The sequence below is a fragment of the Pteropus medius genome, unplaced genomic scaffold (genome assembly GCF_902729225.1).
Source record: "Pteropus medius unplaced genomic scaffold, Ma_sr-lr_union100, whole genome shotgun sequence".
NCBI classification, from domain to species: domain Eukaryota; kingdom Metazoa; phylum Chordata; class Mammalia; order Chiroptera; family Pteropodidae; genus Pteropus; species Pteropus medius.
In genome coordinates this window covers 482,831-499,545 of record NW_024352790.1, presented here as the reverse complement: position 1 = coordinate 499,545, position 16,715 = coordinate 482,831, and the positions used below count along the sequence as shown (strand labels likewise).

The following is a 16,715-nucleotide window of genomic DNA, read 5'->3' as shown; positions in this document are numbered from 1 at the left end:
AGGGATTGATTCTGTCCCTGAGTAAGGGATGTAGTGTGAATATGATCTAGAGCTAGACTTTGAAGAATATACCGATATTTCCTCTGTAGAGAAGAGTAAATCTGTTCTAGTTAATGGGAGCATTCTGCTTTGTAAAATCATATAAGGGCATCCAGTTTTCATAGAATAAATAGAAGGGATTATTATAAAAGGACTAGGCCCAGGTTTCATAGGGGAATTCTTGTAAATCTGCAAAGATCATATACATCTGTGACTTAAATTATTTGAGTATAAAAAAAGAAAATCCAAAAGATATTTTTATGAAATAAGAATTACTTTGTCATCTAAACTTTATAAAGTTAGCACATACACACAAAAAACTACAGATCAATCTCACTTTAAATATGGAAGTAAAAATCTAACTATAGAGAGAATCCAAGAATTCATTATAAAGATAAAACATCATGCTCAAGGAAAATTTTTTCCAAAAATGTAAGGATGGTTCAATATATGTAATCTACCAACAAAATTTACCATGATTGTAAATCTAAGTAGAAAATTATATGATCATCCTTATAGATGCTAAAACAGCCTTTGACAAAAACTGACAACCATTCCTAATTAAAACAAATAAAGTAGAAACTGATTACACACACACACACACACACACACACACACACACACACACATGCACAATGCAGTCCCAAAGTCAATATGTTACTTAATAGAGCATACTAGAGGCATTCACAGTAAGACCAAGAATAAGGCAAAGATATCCACTAATTCTACCACAATTTCAAAATATAGTAGAGGTACTAGTCTAATATATAGAGGTGCTAGTCTGCAATCAGACTAGAATAAACAGCAGAGCCATAAGAATTATAATAGAAGTGAAACTTTCTATTTACCAATGATATTGTAGTGTATTTGAAAAGTCTGAGAGAATAATGAAAATACTAACATAAAAAATTCAGTAAAAATTCAGTAAAGTAATAGAATATTAAAGACAAAAACCAGAAGGTTTTATATACACAAATGATAGCTAATTAGATGATGTAACAGAAGATAAAACTTTGTTTGCATTAGTAGCAATAAAATAATTTATTTAAGAATAAATTTAACAGAAAGTGTATAACAGCTATGAGAGAAAAATTGAAATACTTTTGAAAGATACAAAACTAAATTTGAATAAATTTGGAGAATTTTCTTTTTTATGGATAGCATGAACAAACATTATTAAGCTATCATTTATTTCTATCTTAATAATAAACTTAGCATGATCCCAATAGAAATAACATACAGTTGTTTTATGGATCTATTCAAGTACTTTTTAAAGTTTATATGGCAAAATAAATATAAAAATAGCTAAGAGAACCCTAAAAAATGGACAATGAGGGTTGACTATATTAAAGCTCACTATAAAGCTTCTGTAATTAAAACAGTGTGATATTGATCCATGAATGAGTAGAGACACCAATGGAAGATATTAGAAAGCTCATGAATAAACAAAAATGTGTATGGAAATACAGTGATGACATCCTTAGAATGTCAGGTTGTGACAGAAAACAATGAAGTACAAAGAAAATGATGGAGATATATAAAATAAAAATAGGTAGTATTTTGTAGTTGCTCAAACTAGTCCAAATTTGGGACAATTTTAGCATTGACAATTATGACATTAATGCATTATAACAACAACAACAAAAGACCATGGTTACCGCATATAGTTGAATAAATAATAAATATATAAGTTCAAAGATAAGATGGAAAATCTCTTTATGAAAGTTTGTACACTAATATATATAGAAGAAAAAATAAAATGAGAAAAATTACAATTTTACAACACCAATGTAAATAATTGATTCAGACAAGGTATGTGTATCAGTAGATACTAAAACCGAGGGGTAAAAAGTTTAGAGGGAACAGGATATCCACATAGTCTCAAGTGCCACCCCACAGATTATTTACTAATTATAAAGGTTAAATAGTACAATTAAATTAGAGAGATCTGACAGCTGTCACCTTTACTAAGTGATAAAACTGACCACCATCAATAATGAGACAAAATAATATTATGTATCTCTTCATGAGATACAATGAGAAGCACACACTGCTACCTATGTAGAAGTCTTCTCCAAAGAATCTAACTATTAGGAAACCAATGGAAAAATTCAAAGTATGACACTAAAGAGATATGACAACCAAATGTAACATGTGCAAATTTAATTGACTCTAGGATTCTCAGATTTTTGAGGATAATTGGAGAAATTTGAATATGGACTCTATATAAATAATATTTTGTATCCATGTAAAGTTTCTTATGTATACTAATAGTATTGTGGTTATATAGGAGAATGTTCTTGCTGTTGTGAGAGTTTGGGAAAAAACACATAATTTCTATGAAAATTTTGTTTTCGCTTCCTGCCATTGAGAAATAATACATTTCATTTGCACATTACCTTTACACATTATACCTAGTCATCTTTTTGCAAAGGATGTAGTTAAATTTAAGCCATTTAAAGGGGCCACAAATGTGAATATTAATATAAAAAAATCTATTTTGAAAAAATATTTTTGTGTGAAACACAAAATACTTTAGTATAATGTAGTGAGATATGTGTGCACATATTAATGTTAATGAATACCTCAATGGCTGTTGGTTAACATCTGAAATATCCTTATCAGAAATCCGCACTTGAAGAGGTTCTTGGGCAGTTCAAAAATTATTATTAAAACCTATACCAGAGACTTTGTTAATGAGCATAAAAAATAAGTTATTTTTCGTACAGGTAAAACGAGTCTTGTTTAAAATATGCAAAATCGAACAGGCCTCCTATCCTTACATGAATGAGATATAAGACTCTGGAAAGCTCAGTAACCTGCATACCATCAGAAAAGCACTCAAGATCTAGAGTTCCATGGTCTTGAGTTGTATTCCCACTTCATGGAGAAATCTGTCAACTGATCTGGCCAGGATGGTGGATGCCGCCTTCAGGACATCATTATGACTGTCTCAGAGTAAACCTGACATTCTCGAGGTGTTTGCTCAAGGGCTGAGAGACAGAGAATGGGACTTCCCCGAGTTTTCAAAAAGAAGTCATATAAATATTTTTGTGTCCTTTTGCTAATAAATGTCTGTATATTTGTTGCAATTTTAAGCAGGACTTGCTATTATTTAACATACGACACAGAAATTTGGTCTTTTCTTTGGTCAGAAATTTATAAACCATGGAAAAGGGAAAAGGGACTATTCATAATTTTAGCATGTAAGGACAAACACTATTAAGATATTTATATTTCCTATCAAATTTATATTTTTTAGATACCGAACTGAGGATATGGGAGAGAAACATAAAGCAACCATTTACTACTAATCTCTAAAAGTTACAAATGTTGACCCGAAGAAACTGACATTTGTCAAATAGCAGTTTAACTTAGATTTTCTTGAATAGCGAACCTGAGTAGTTAATTTTAGTGTCTGAGTAGTGAGATTATGGGCAATTTTCAATTTTTTGCTTCATGTTTTTATGATTTCCAAATTTTCCATAATGACTATTAGTTTGATAGCCGAATTTGTTTATATTTTTATCTTTTGTACTGAATACTTTTGGGGCTGAAGTAATGAATGTATATTATTTAAATAATAACTGGAATTTAGAAAATTAAAGAAGCAACTGGGACCATAGACTATTTTATACCTTTTGAACTTTAGAGATCGGGGAAGAAATTGAAAACTGAATTACTTAAAACTGCTAACCAGTACCCCAAAACAAGAGGATTTATTTGATCTCCCTTCCACCCCCCAAAATTAATGCAATCTTTATAACCAATATTATCATATTAGTTTAAATAAAGCCTATATTAAACTTGTTTCCAAGATGATTGTCTTATTAAGAATTTAACAGCAGAGAATACACCAACCTGTCGGTTACTCTGCCTCTTTCTGAAATGTTCTCTAGGTATTGCCACTTACCTCAGACCTTTGCGTGGGTCCTTTTACATAGGTCACCATACTGCATATGAGGTGAACTCTATATAGTCATATGCCACTTGATGATTTGGTCAATGACCAACCTCTTCTATGATGGTGGTCTCTGAAGATTATAATAGAACTGAAAAATTCCTATTGTTTAGTGATGTCATACCCATCATGCCATTGTAGCTCGTAAGGTTGTAGCCTGGTAGGATTGTGGTCCTCATGGCGTCGCAGCCTAGTAAGTTCATAGCATTAGATAGCGCAATGTATCATTCGTGTGTTCGTGGTGATGTTGGTGTAAATAAACTTACTGTGCTGCCAGTAATATAAAAGTACATAATACTTGATAATGATAATAAACAACTATGTTATTGGTTTATCTATTTACTATACTATACTCGTTAACCCCCTGAAACTGCTGTCCTTGACCCCAGAGGGACACACAAGGCAGAGGGCTAGCATTTGTTTTCTTACCATAAATATGAACAACACTTTCCATCAGGTGAGAATTAAAGGAGACAAGGTTTGAGAAGTGGGTAGTGTGGCACCTGGCACTTATAGGTATTAAGCAAAGGTTATCCTTAAACCAAGTCCCTAGGGAATAGAGATACTCCTTGAATTTTCATTAATAAAACCAAATTTTAAAAATTTGTAAAGATGCTTACTGTTAAACAAATTTACTGAGAATTTTTTTACACGATTATTATGAAAAAAGTAAACATATGCAAATATAAATTTAATAGTATAATGGATTCCATTTATCTATCACCTAGTTTCACAGTTACCAATCAGTTCAATCTTGTTTTATCTATATCTCTACCTAGTTTCTTGCCCTTTTAGTTTGAAGCTACCCAGATATCATATCATTTCATTTGCAAATATTTTCATACGTATCTTTAAAAATAAAGACTCAAAAAAGTAACCACAATATCATTATATCATAATACCCTAAAATGTTAACAATAATTCTTTAACATCATCAACTGTACTTTCAAGTTCAATTAGTCAGATGTCTCATAAATGTCATAATTATTTTACAATTTACTGGATCAATTACATTTTTTTAAAAAAAGAATAATAAAATTTATTAATAGCTAAATATCTTGACTGCTCCAAGTTCTGATTCTAAAATATTGAATTTTCCTAAAGTGCAATAATAATCGTGTCATAATAAAGTTATATGTTTAGTCATTTGGGTGGCATTATTAAGTGTTTTTTCTTTGGTAAGTCAATATAATTTTTTTTTCTAATTCAACTCTATTGAAAGTATTGTACTAGAATTGGTTAGTCAACATTCTTTTATCGAAAACCTACCAGGTAAAAAGCAGGACAGCACACAGTGAAGAGAGCTCTGACATCTAGCAGATCTGAACTGGAGCCCTGCCATATACAGACCACATGAGCTAAGATAAATTTAACCTCTCTTTGTCTCAGTTTTCAAATCTGTGAAATGGAGATAATATTTACACAAACCCAGGAAGCTTTTCATGTGTGCACGTAATAGTAGGGTATGAAGAAAGGTGAATAAAATGAGAAAATATGAGTACAGTGCTTGGCACATAGTAATCCTCCAAAAGAGAGTAAATATAGTTAGACTGTCAACTATGAGGCAGAGTTGAGGGAGTGAGGCTGGAAGGGTGATGGTTAGAATTCTGCTATCTAATAAGGTAGCCATTAACCACACATGGCTAATGAGCACTAGAAATGTGTCTAGTCCAAACAGAGATGTGTTGTAAGTAAAATACACTCTGGCTTTCTGCTGTGTAGTATGAACAGATGACATAAATATCTCATTAATAATTTTTAATAAATAGTAATTGTTGAATATATATTGGTATATTGGGTTAAAATATGTTAAGACTAATTTCACTCATGTTTTTACATTTATAAATGTGGATATTAGAAAATTTGAAATTATTTATGTGGCTTGCATTATATCTCTAGTGGGCAGCACTGGGCCAAATCACCAATTACCATTCTAACCATTTCAACTTGGTTTTGCTTTTCCTCCTATTGTTGATCTAGTCAAATTCAGAGATAAAATCAACACCACCCTCTCTATCTTAAGCCCCGCAACTTGTCAATTCTATATTTTTACTAGCCCACACATATATTCTCTTCTCCATCTCTCCTACTGACTTAGAATATTACAAACCCATTTATTTTATATTTTGCATTTTTAATTGGGACATAGTTAACAGAGAATATTATGTAAGTTTAAGGTGTTCAACTTGTTAATTTGACATATTTATACAGTGCAATGTGATTACCACCATAGCATTAGCTAACACCTCTACCATGTCTTTTAGTGCTTTCCCTACCTATTGGTCGCTCGCCATTCTACTCTGCTCCTTCTTAAATCTTTCAGACTCTCCTCCGCTTTCAGAGAATTTGATACTCCTCATCGAGGCATAAAATTCCCTTTGTGATCTGACCTCAACTCTTTAAACACTCTCTTAGTGCCCCTGCCACCACGACAGCCACAAGCTTAGCTTGAGCATGTCTTTGCAGGTGCTTCTGCTTCTGCCTATAGCAATGACTCCCTTCACAAATAGCCTAATTGTTAAGAGTCAGAGAATAAGCTTTGAATCTTAGCTCTGCAATTACTGTCAAACTTTGAAAGAGTTACTAAACCTCTCTAAGCCTCACTGTTCTTCTCTCTAAGAAATAAATAATAGTAGACCCTACCTTTCAAAATTTTATGAGGATTAAGAGAGATGATGCATAAATAGTGCCAGGTCTACAGTAAACCTATAGTAAATGCTATTGTCAAACATCATCTCCTAGAGAAATGTTCCTTGACACTTCACCTTCCACACACCCTTTTGCTCCCATTCTCCATTAGTCTCATTCTCGGGCTTCCACAGACCTCTGTACATTCCTCAGTCGCAGCTCTTCTCTCTGTATTGGAGCCATCTGTTTCCTCATCATTCTTGTTTCTAGATCAGTAGCCCTCAAAATGTGATCTTAGAAACAGCACACCCAGCATCCTCTAGGAACTTGTTAGAAACACAAAGTCCCAGGACCCACCCCGAACCTACTGAATCAGAAACTCTGGGGCCGAGACCCAGAAATCTGTGTTTTAACAGGTCCTCAAATTGAGTCTGATATTTAAACATTTGAGAAACACTGTTAGACCGAGTCTCTATGCCTGGGACCACGTCCAATTTATCTTGCATTGCCACCCAGCCCAGTGATGATAGAAAAAAATGCATGAATGCATCCTGATCACAGTGTGGAGCTAGCGAAGGATATCCAGCGGAGACTGTCATGGTCTGATTGCCTTTCAGGAGTTGCTTTTGCAGGGTGTGTAACGTATAGATTATAGGGAGAGGTTACTAGAGACAATTGAATTTGCTTATAAGAAAATTATTATTTGAAAAGTCAGATTTATTATTCAGGTAGAAAAAATAATTATTTATAAAAATATGCCTTACTTTTCAAAATAATTTTAAATTGCATTGTTATACCCCTCTATACGTAGTGTTTTATAAATTTTTTAGGGGAAAGTAGGTATATCTATATATAAAATTTGTCAATAAATATGTTTTCCCACAAATTATGATTTCGTTTAAAAAATAGCTTCGAATGTCTTATACGTATTTATTATTTGTGGATTTTCTAATTACATAGTACAATCCTCTGATTTTATTATAAAAGTAAAATTTTATAGCAAGTGAGTGCATTTAATAATGAAAATCTTATTTAAATTTTAATATTAATAGAAATAGTTTCATTTTTGTTCGACATATCTATGCTATATCATATTAGTATAGAAACTATATATTATTTATCTTATTTTGAATTGAAATGAAATAAAGCAATCATGTAGAAACATTTCAGTTAGAGAATGTCAATGCTTTTATTAAAAAAAAAAATGATGTTAAAAAACAGAATAAAGAGTAAAGTAAACCCAAAGACACATGGCCTTTAAGGAAATTATAAGGCTGCAGAAGCCTCAGTTTGGTCCCATCACATACCATCTCCCATTAACAGATTCTCACCCCAACGGTTGGGGAAGATTTCAACCAGCTTGAACGTGGGCACAGTATTTGGACCTTCAACTCAAGTAAAGTTTTCACATTTTCTCTTGATCTTTAAACAATCTTCTCTACAAAATGAGAGCTTTTTGTTATTTCCATATGAACCACTTGGAAGACACAATTAGTTGCCCACCTTGCCACAGCAGACCTCACTCCCCTTTCTTCTTCCTTGCTAATAGAGCTCTAATTTTTATTTTATTAAGGTAGTAGATGCCTATGCCTGGCTGCAGGATCCCAATATCCAAATCTCTTGTGGTAAACTCCTTTACTGTTCGCCTGTAACTGTTCAGGAAATGAGCACATAACCAAGTGGTGGCCAATAAGACATAATGGGATATCTGATGGGGGTTCTAGAAAAGATTTTTATTCTCTAATTAAAAAACGAGAGCTGTGGGAAGAAGGCCTCTTTTGCACTCATCGCTTTACTATTTCTCTTAGGAAAGGGAGCCGTCATGAAACCACAGACTATGCAAGTCTTGGAAAAAGAATGAGGTTTTGTTTAAGGATACAAATTCACAGTTAGTAGCAAGTCCTAGAGCTCTAATGAACAGTATAGTGAATATAAATAACAATATTGTGTTACAATCAGCAAACTCACTAAGAGACCAGATAATAAAAAAGAAATGATAATTACGTGATGTGATAGAGGTGCTAACAATCATATCATGACAATGGCCATCATATTACAGTATATAAATTTATTAAATCAACAGATTGTACACTTTAAATTCACACAGTTATATGTCAAATATATTTTAATAACAATAATAACTAAATAAATTTAAAAAGAAAGAATGAAGATAAGAGGAAACTAAGGGTCATGAAGGAGGGGAGGTTAGGGGACAAGGAGTGAGAGATCCTGAAGGGCACAGCAGGGATAAGAATTATTTTCAGAGAGAGAAGAGACTTGGTAGGCAAAGGGGAGTCTACAGGCAAAGAGCAGGACGGACTAAAGATGATGTGGTGGGGACGAGGACAGACAGCTTGGCATGGGATTCTGAAGGTCCCAGAACCCTGTAGTTCTGGTTTCCTGTGTCCCAATTAGGTCCAACAGTGCACCCAGTTTTTAATAGTTAAAAGAATTAAGTTCTTGGTAACTCTGTAAATTCGGTCCATTCAGCCACTTGGTTGTGGCGTGCTCCTAATCCCTCTCCGCTGTCCTTCTCTCTAGTGGAGGGCTCCTTCTGTACCTGGGCCAGTTAAAAGGCTTGGAAATTTGATGAATTCATCAGTCAGAGAAAATGAATAATTCTAAAGTGTTAAAGTGTTAGCTAAACAAGAAGGCTTTTCTAAAGATTTAAAAAAGGAAAAGAATAAACTGAGACATTCCCATGTTACATTTTTATTATATTCACAAGAATATATTTTAAAAGATTAATAGTGAAGTTTAGCACATTTTCAATTATTTACTGGCTTTTAAAATGTTTATTCATGTGATCTGCCTATTTATATACTTTGTCCACTTTATCGGTTTGCCTTTTTTTAAAATTTGTAAACATTTATATATATTGTAAATATCAATTATTTGCCTGTGATACATGTTGCAAATATTTTATCCCGTTCTATTTCTTGGCACTTAATCCTTTAATCCATTTGAAGTTTATTTTGGTGTTTGGTACAAGACCGGAATCTAATAAGATTTTTCCATCTAGAAGTTAAACAACTTTTACGAAATTATTAGTTGAATAACCCACCTGGTCCCCATTTACCTGCAATGCTTCCTTCTTGAGTCTCATATGAGGTAGGGTTCATTTTAGGATCATGTATTGTGTTTTAGCCAATAGTTCTGTGAATTCTCATACACAGGTTCAATAATTGTTGTGTTATTATGTATTGTTTGTTCACACTTTTCAAAATTTCTTAGCCATCCTCATATTGTTACTGTTGCAAAAGCTGAGATTTAGAATCATCTTGTCAAATTAAAATACAAATATTGGCATGTAGGAAGTATTTTATAGTAAATGGAGGTTAGTGGTATGAATTTGTATACTGTGTTAATCCTTGGTGCAAATGTGTAATATGCCAGCCTCTTTAGTCAGTAACACTTTCATTTTGCACTTTGAAGTCCTTCTCACCCCATGGGTCTCCAAGCAAAGCAAGACTGGCCAACACTATCTAGCAGTCATTCGTCATCTTTTGTTTGTCAGATTTGTTACCAACAGCCATGTGAAGAAGCCCAGGCTCTTGGAGCTTATGCCTGTCTTATCCGCAGGTTATTTTGTAGAACCTTCTTATATGCGTCATCCTCTTCTACACTGTGTACTATGCAGTTCTGGGCATGGGTTGCATGATGCTCAAGTAAGTAGCACATTGCTTTTGAACAGAATTAAAGAGCTAAGATCAGATATGATAGGAGAGTTTATACTTAAACCAGACATATCTTTTTGGAATAGAGAATGCAGATTTTTAAAAATGGTATATTTTCTTACTTTTTAAAGTATAAACAAGCAAATGTGCCATCTCTGAAAATGATAAAAGTAACAAGCATAAAATGAAGTAGCTAGAACCAGGCAGGCCCTTTCCCCTTACCTCTGAAGGATGGTCACGTAAAGAAAGTGAAGCTATTACTCCTTGGTGTTGCATCAGAGGGCATTTGAACTAGATGAGAATTTAGAGATAATCTACATCCATCTAGTTTAAATATTTTTTGATATAAACTAGAAATATCTTTGGATTGCAGGTGAGTAGATCTGCATTCTGGCACAGATTCTTCCTATCTTCTTGGACATCTTGATCAAGCTGTAGAGCTTTTCTTATTCCAATTTTCTTTATTTTTGAAATGGAGGTAATAATTCAAAAGAGGGTTATCACAAGGACAAAATAATACATGTGTTTTTAATGACATTCTTAATTAAGTGTGAGACATATTTTTTTCAGGTAATTTCATTGTCTTGCTGTGATTGAATTTTGTTTTTACAAATTTAGGTTACCAATACATTGATTTCCTTGAAATATATTATGTATATTTACAAAAATTTCCTAGCAATTAATCGTTTATACAATTTAATTTTTTGTTTAGGCAAGGAGTTAAGGCCTTGAATTTCAATATGCAAAGTAGTGCCAAAAGTAATTCTACCAACTTTTGCAATGAGAAGAGCGTTACGAAGCTTGCTTGCAGGCTAACCCACTGAGGAAGCTTCTGGTGCTGACTCAGTCTTAGCTGTTGCCTAGGAATAGAGATGGTGAACTTGTTCCTGGAGCAGGGAAGGGCTAGAATCTCCAGGGCTTTCTGAGCATGAGATTTTAATGGTTTTTTAATTTGTCAGAGACAAGGAATTTGAAGTAATTGGGCCTTAAAGCTCCAGGAGAAAGCCAACTGATTGATCAGCTGCATGCAACTACAAATGGACACAGTAGAATGTGAATGCTTAATAGATTCAGATTTTGGAACAGAAAGGGATCTCAGAGATTAATCATTCAATTTACAGACAAGAAACTAAAGCCCAGAGAGTTTCAGTGACTTGCCTAGGTTTACAGTTAACACCGTCAGGGCGAGAACTCAGGTCTTGTTGCTTCCAGGACCATGCTCTCGCCAGGGTATTATGTTCTCCCACATTTGCTAGAAGGGACCTCAAAGATTACAGCTGAGACCTCAAATATAATGAAGTACACTGGGTGGTCAGAGTGGACTTAACTGAACAAAGAAAACAATGTGGATAAAGAGGTTATTTGGCTTCCATCCAAGTCAGCTAGTTTTTAAATGTTCCACAAAACGGTAAAGCTAATGACTTATCACTGTATGTAAAGAGCAATGTGCAAAACCTTGGTGTGCAAAGTTATGAATTACCTCCAGATTAAACTATTTTCATTTGTAACATTTTCCGGGTATATGAGTTGGATGTCGTGGCATCATTTGATTTCAAAACAAATCCTTCATGGCTCAACTAAAATTATAAAGGTGATTGGTTTTAACTTTCAATCTTTGCCAATTAGTGAACAAAATGTTTCCAAAAATAAAAATAGGTTTTGTTTTATAATTTGTTTTTAATAACGGGTCTTCCTCTTGGCCATTTATATCTTATACCCGACTTCAAAAATTAATGTGAGAAAGTGCCATAAAAATTTTTGAAGTGGCTATTCCTAAAAGGTAGAGAAGGATGAAATAAGCGAATAGTATTTTTGTGCGAAGTTTTATTTGTTGGTATCATGGGTAAATTTTTGTGCATTAAATATTCTTCATAAAAAGGAAGAATGGCTTACTGTACTGGTATAGAAAATGTTCGTGAGATGTAAAATAAAAAATGACTATGTAAGAGTTAGTATAGTATAATTATTCATTTTTGTAGAATAGAGTAAAATATGTGTTGTCAATGGTAAGAAATCTGGAGAATTATGCAAAAAACTGTTATCTCCCAGCTGGGATGACAGAGGTCTTTCATTTTCTGCTTTGCACATTTCTGCTCAGTTTTATTTTCCCCAAAAATAGTATGAAATTTGTTGCAACGAAAAGACAATAAGAAAATATATTAAGAAAAAAATTTTCTTTTAAATTTATTTTTTGTTAAAGAAATAATTATTAATTGACACCTACTGTGTTTATAAGCCTTATGTATGTTAATAATAATAGCTATTGGTATTGAACATATGTCACATATACTTGTTTTGGGGGCATTCATGGTGAATTTGCCCATCGTTAGAAAAATAAGAATTTAATGTTATTTTCTATTATGAAATAATACAGATAAATAATGAAAGCTTATAAAATGCCTACAAGTAGAAAAGAGAAAAGAAGAAAATTGATTTCAAGCTTTCTTTCTAAATATTATTATTCTTAACATTTTGTTAAATTTCTTCCTACATATTTTTAATAAATTGTGGATTCTTTAAAAATTACAATTCTTCAGAAAACCACCTGGCATCTTTTTTGGAAACATATATGCGAATATACAAAAATGTCCTGACACCAAAAAAATCAGATTTCAAATATGATTTGTATAGGAAACTTGGTCAGCTAAAACTGCTGAAGTCAAACTAAAAGCTTTAGAACAGCATCCCCAAATGGGTAACCTTGTTTGGTGCCATTACTGATTTAATTTTGGATAGACAAAAAATATGTGAGGACAAGAGACTCATTTGAATGAGATACAAGAGATCTGACATTCTATTTTGACTTCCTCTTCATGCACTTCCCTATTGAAGAGCAAATTACTTTATTTTCTACCAAGATTATTCACAAATGATAAGGAAATAGCCATAGTAAAGAGTTAAGTATGAATTGTGTGTGTGTTGAGTAAGGGGAGATATTTAAAACTCAACTGTTATTATTTAATTCTTGCCTTTAAGTCCTCCAATGAAAGACAGGACAATGACACAGGCTTATTGGATAGGGCTGTGTTTTTACATAGCAGAGATTAGTGAAGATTAGTGAAGATGCCTGGACAGTTTACATGTCCTTTCCTCTCACAAAACATTAACATTTGTACAAAGATATCAATAAACCAGTAGCCTATTAGCTCTTCAATTTGGGGTTTGGGGAGATAAGTGCCATAACTCTTCCAAGTTGTTACTTTGAGCATCTAGACTTGTTTAACCTTGAAGATAAAATGTAAGAGTAATCTTAGAGCCTTGGGCATGTGTTTAGGGTCAGGTTTCTTATTTGTTTAAGTAATTTTGTCACCCAGATCAGGTTTAGGAAGGACCTTGAAAAGTGTGAGTCTTTCTATGCCTTGTAGAGAATAGATTCCAAATTGCTTTTATTTACAATTAAAATCCTCCCCAAAATTTCTTTGAGATAGATAAAATGCACTCCATTTTTCAATTTACAGAGAAGGAAACAGACTGACCCAGAGGTTAAAATCCTGCTCAAAGTCCTATCTCTCTTAAGCTATAAAGCAAAACGAGAACACTGGTAGTCCTGACTTTAAATTTTGTACTACTTCCTTTAAATCATGCTTTTCTCATATCACAAACAGAGCATAAGCCTTCTCTATCAATATATGCACGTACAACTTGCTGAAGACTAAAATCACTATCTCCAAGCAGCTGCAAGTTAAATTATAAAATCTGTAAATGGTGATAAAAAACCATCTCTATTTTTTTTATAATAATGGAATCTCTGTGAGCCACTGGTGGAGGCAGGAGTAGAAATGTGATGGGAAGAGATGGTGTCAATGATACAGCAATATGGTTGCTTCCACATCCTTGATTTTAGGGGGCAGAGCATGCTTAAATGAACTATATTCCAATACAATAGAAAAAGAGCTGGTTTGAATTGTCCATTTAACTTTTGAAACCTGTTGAGTTAAATAGCATTGACGAGGAATAAGTGTGAGGCCTTTAAAAAGATAGTACCTGGGACTTGCTCGCTTGACGAATATCTTGCTTACCCAATAGACAATTGTTGACTTTCTGGTTAATAAATTACTTCTGCATAATAGAACATAATACTATTATTTTACTTTCTGCTTTAAAAAATATGGAGTCTGCCTGCCTAGATTTATCAATTCCTGAATTAATATAAACATACCAATCATTTGCTGTGTTCTAAAAGGAAAGAAAGGTAATTTTTATGGGAAGTAATATCATTACAAAAAGACCTTGGTAGTATATCACATATATTTGTCACTTTAAAGTTTGATAGATTTCTTCTTTGAAATCATTATAATCTTAAAGATCCCTATCAAAGATAAAATCAAAAGATTGACTCTTCACCTGTTGATGGCTCTTAGAGATTTGTGGTCCTGACCTGTCTGTGGTCCTGGCTCTTTGTACATGTTCAAGGAAATGAGTCTGAGACAATTGGTGAATTTAGGAAAGCTCCTGCATCCACATGAGTCATTTATGAAGATTTCTTTTATCCATGGTAATCGGTTATGTTTCCCAGATGACTATCTGAATGTACCATTTTATTACAAAGACACATACAAAAAACTCATTTCCAAGTTAGGCAATGATTGGTACCAAAGAAACATTAGAGTTCAATAAACTTTTATATGTATATTTTTCATTCCTGAAAACTCAGAACTGAAATTTTCATTAGTTTTCAATACATCTTAAAAAATGAGATTTGTAATTCAATTACAGATCGTTGTGCATTGGTTACACTATAACATTTCTTTTTTGTAGTTTACCTTCTAAAATGTTAAGTATAAAGAATATGAAAGAGAAATTATATATTATTATTTTTCTATAAGTCTAAGGATTATTAGGGATGGAATATGTTAAAGGGTCTTATCCAAATTTGAGGATTGTTAAGAGAAAGAACATTTTAAAAAATCTTACCAGAATTGTTTTGCAAAATAAGCTGTAAAGGCTCTGTTACTAATTGTATTTCGGAATTATTAGTTGCTCTAATCCCAAAGAATTGTATTCTTCCTCTTATTTGCAGTTCTTTTAGTTTCAACAGAGGTCACCTACTTTGTTTGTGGATTGCTTTTCATTTTGGTTGCGGAAGAATGGGTTTGGGATTATGCAATTTTAGTAACTATTCTCCATGTTGCTATCACTTCAACTGGTAAGCAAAGTAAAATAAAGGAAACAAAATGTATTAAATCTGATGCTGTACCTAAATCGCTTCATAAGAATAGAACTTTGTTGAATGCATATTGTCCTCTGATGGCTAAATAACAAACACTGATGATGGAATTTCTTCACCCCTACCCCCTTACCATCAAGTTCTTCTACCATTCCTCAGCAAGATATTGCTTAGCTATATCTTCCAATTCAAAACTGTACCAAATATAGATGTTTCCTATTCTCCTTTTACATACAACTTGTACAGAGTTTGCTCTGTTTGAAATACTTTTCCTATAAAAACCCATTTTTGAGGCAGAACTTGACCAAAGACTGGGAACTGGAACCCAAGGAAACCTGTACTTTTAGGCTCGCTAACTTCCCAGCACCATTTAGTCATTTTAACAAGATCGCTGGGTTCATAGACTAAGGTGTTTTTATTTCTACTTTTGATCTTTGGAATCAGAAGAAAATGGATTCAAATTCTAGTTCTACTTTTTTACCAGGTGTGTAGTCTTAAGCAAGTCATGATATCCCTTATGTTAGTCTCCTCTACATTATGTGAGATAGCTAGGGAAGTTTCAGTGAGAATTAGAAATTGTCTGACATCGTGTCTAGCATAAAATAATTTCCGAGTATATGATAGTTTCATTCATTCTTCCATTCATCTTCAAAATTTGTACTTTCATTGAAACTTTTTCTCTTTTATCTTCCATTATTTAAAAAAAGCATAGTAGTCAAAGTAAGGATGGTTATCAAACAATTCAAAGTTATTGCTACTTATTAACTACTTAAATCACCCATTTTCAGCACCCTGGTCTATTGATGGTTTAATCAGTCTTCAACTTAAGAGCAATGAATTGTTGCATCCCAGCATTATTGCTATTAAAAAATACTGGTATATCAATCTCCTAGCATCAATTTCCTGAGACACAAACACTTTCAGTAACTTGGAGAACTACTCATTATCTATTTTACTTTGGGTCTTAAACTTTTCTGGATGGCAGCCATAAAGTATTCACAAAGGGCTTGGGAGCATAAGGTGACTCAGTCTTCAAGGTTGAGATGGGCAATAGCTTCTAGACCTAGAAGAGTTTCAAGTTAATTATCCAATACATGGCATATAGAAAATACTTAACATATATTGCTCGATAGAATTGAGTTCAGAGTGAAGTGGCCAAGGAACTCCAGAGAGAGCCAGGCACTGAAGATTCGGGCTGGTCTTAGGCTGTCTCTGCAGCATATCACTTCAAATCAATTTTGTG

The 16,715-nt window shown here is 33.2% G+C and overlaps 1 protein-coding gene across 1 annotated transcript; it reads left to right on the top strand.

The window, feature by feature from the left end:
* Nucleotides 1-4,177: 4,177 nt before the first annotated feature.
* On the top strand, nucleotides 4,178-15,564 carry TMEM244 (transmembrane protein 244). The gene is given in 4 exon segments (XM_039849947.1): nucleotides 4,178-4,276; nucleotides 10,223-10,288; nucleotides 11,815-11,896; nucleotides 15,326-15,564. Coding segments are annotated over 4 exon segments (486 nt in total).
* Nucleotides 15,565-16,715: the final 1,151 nt, after the last annotated feature.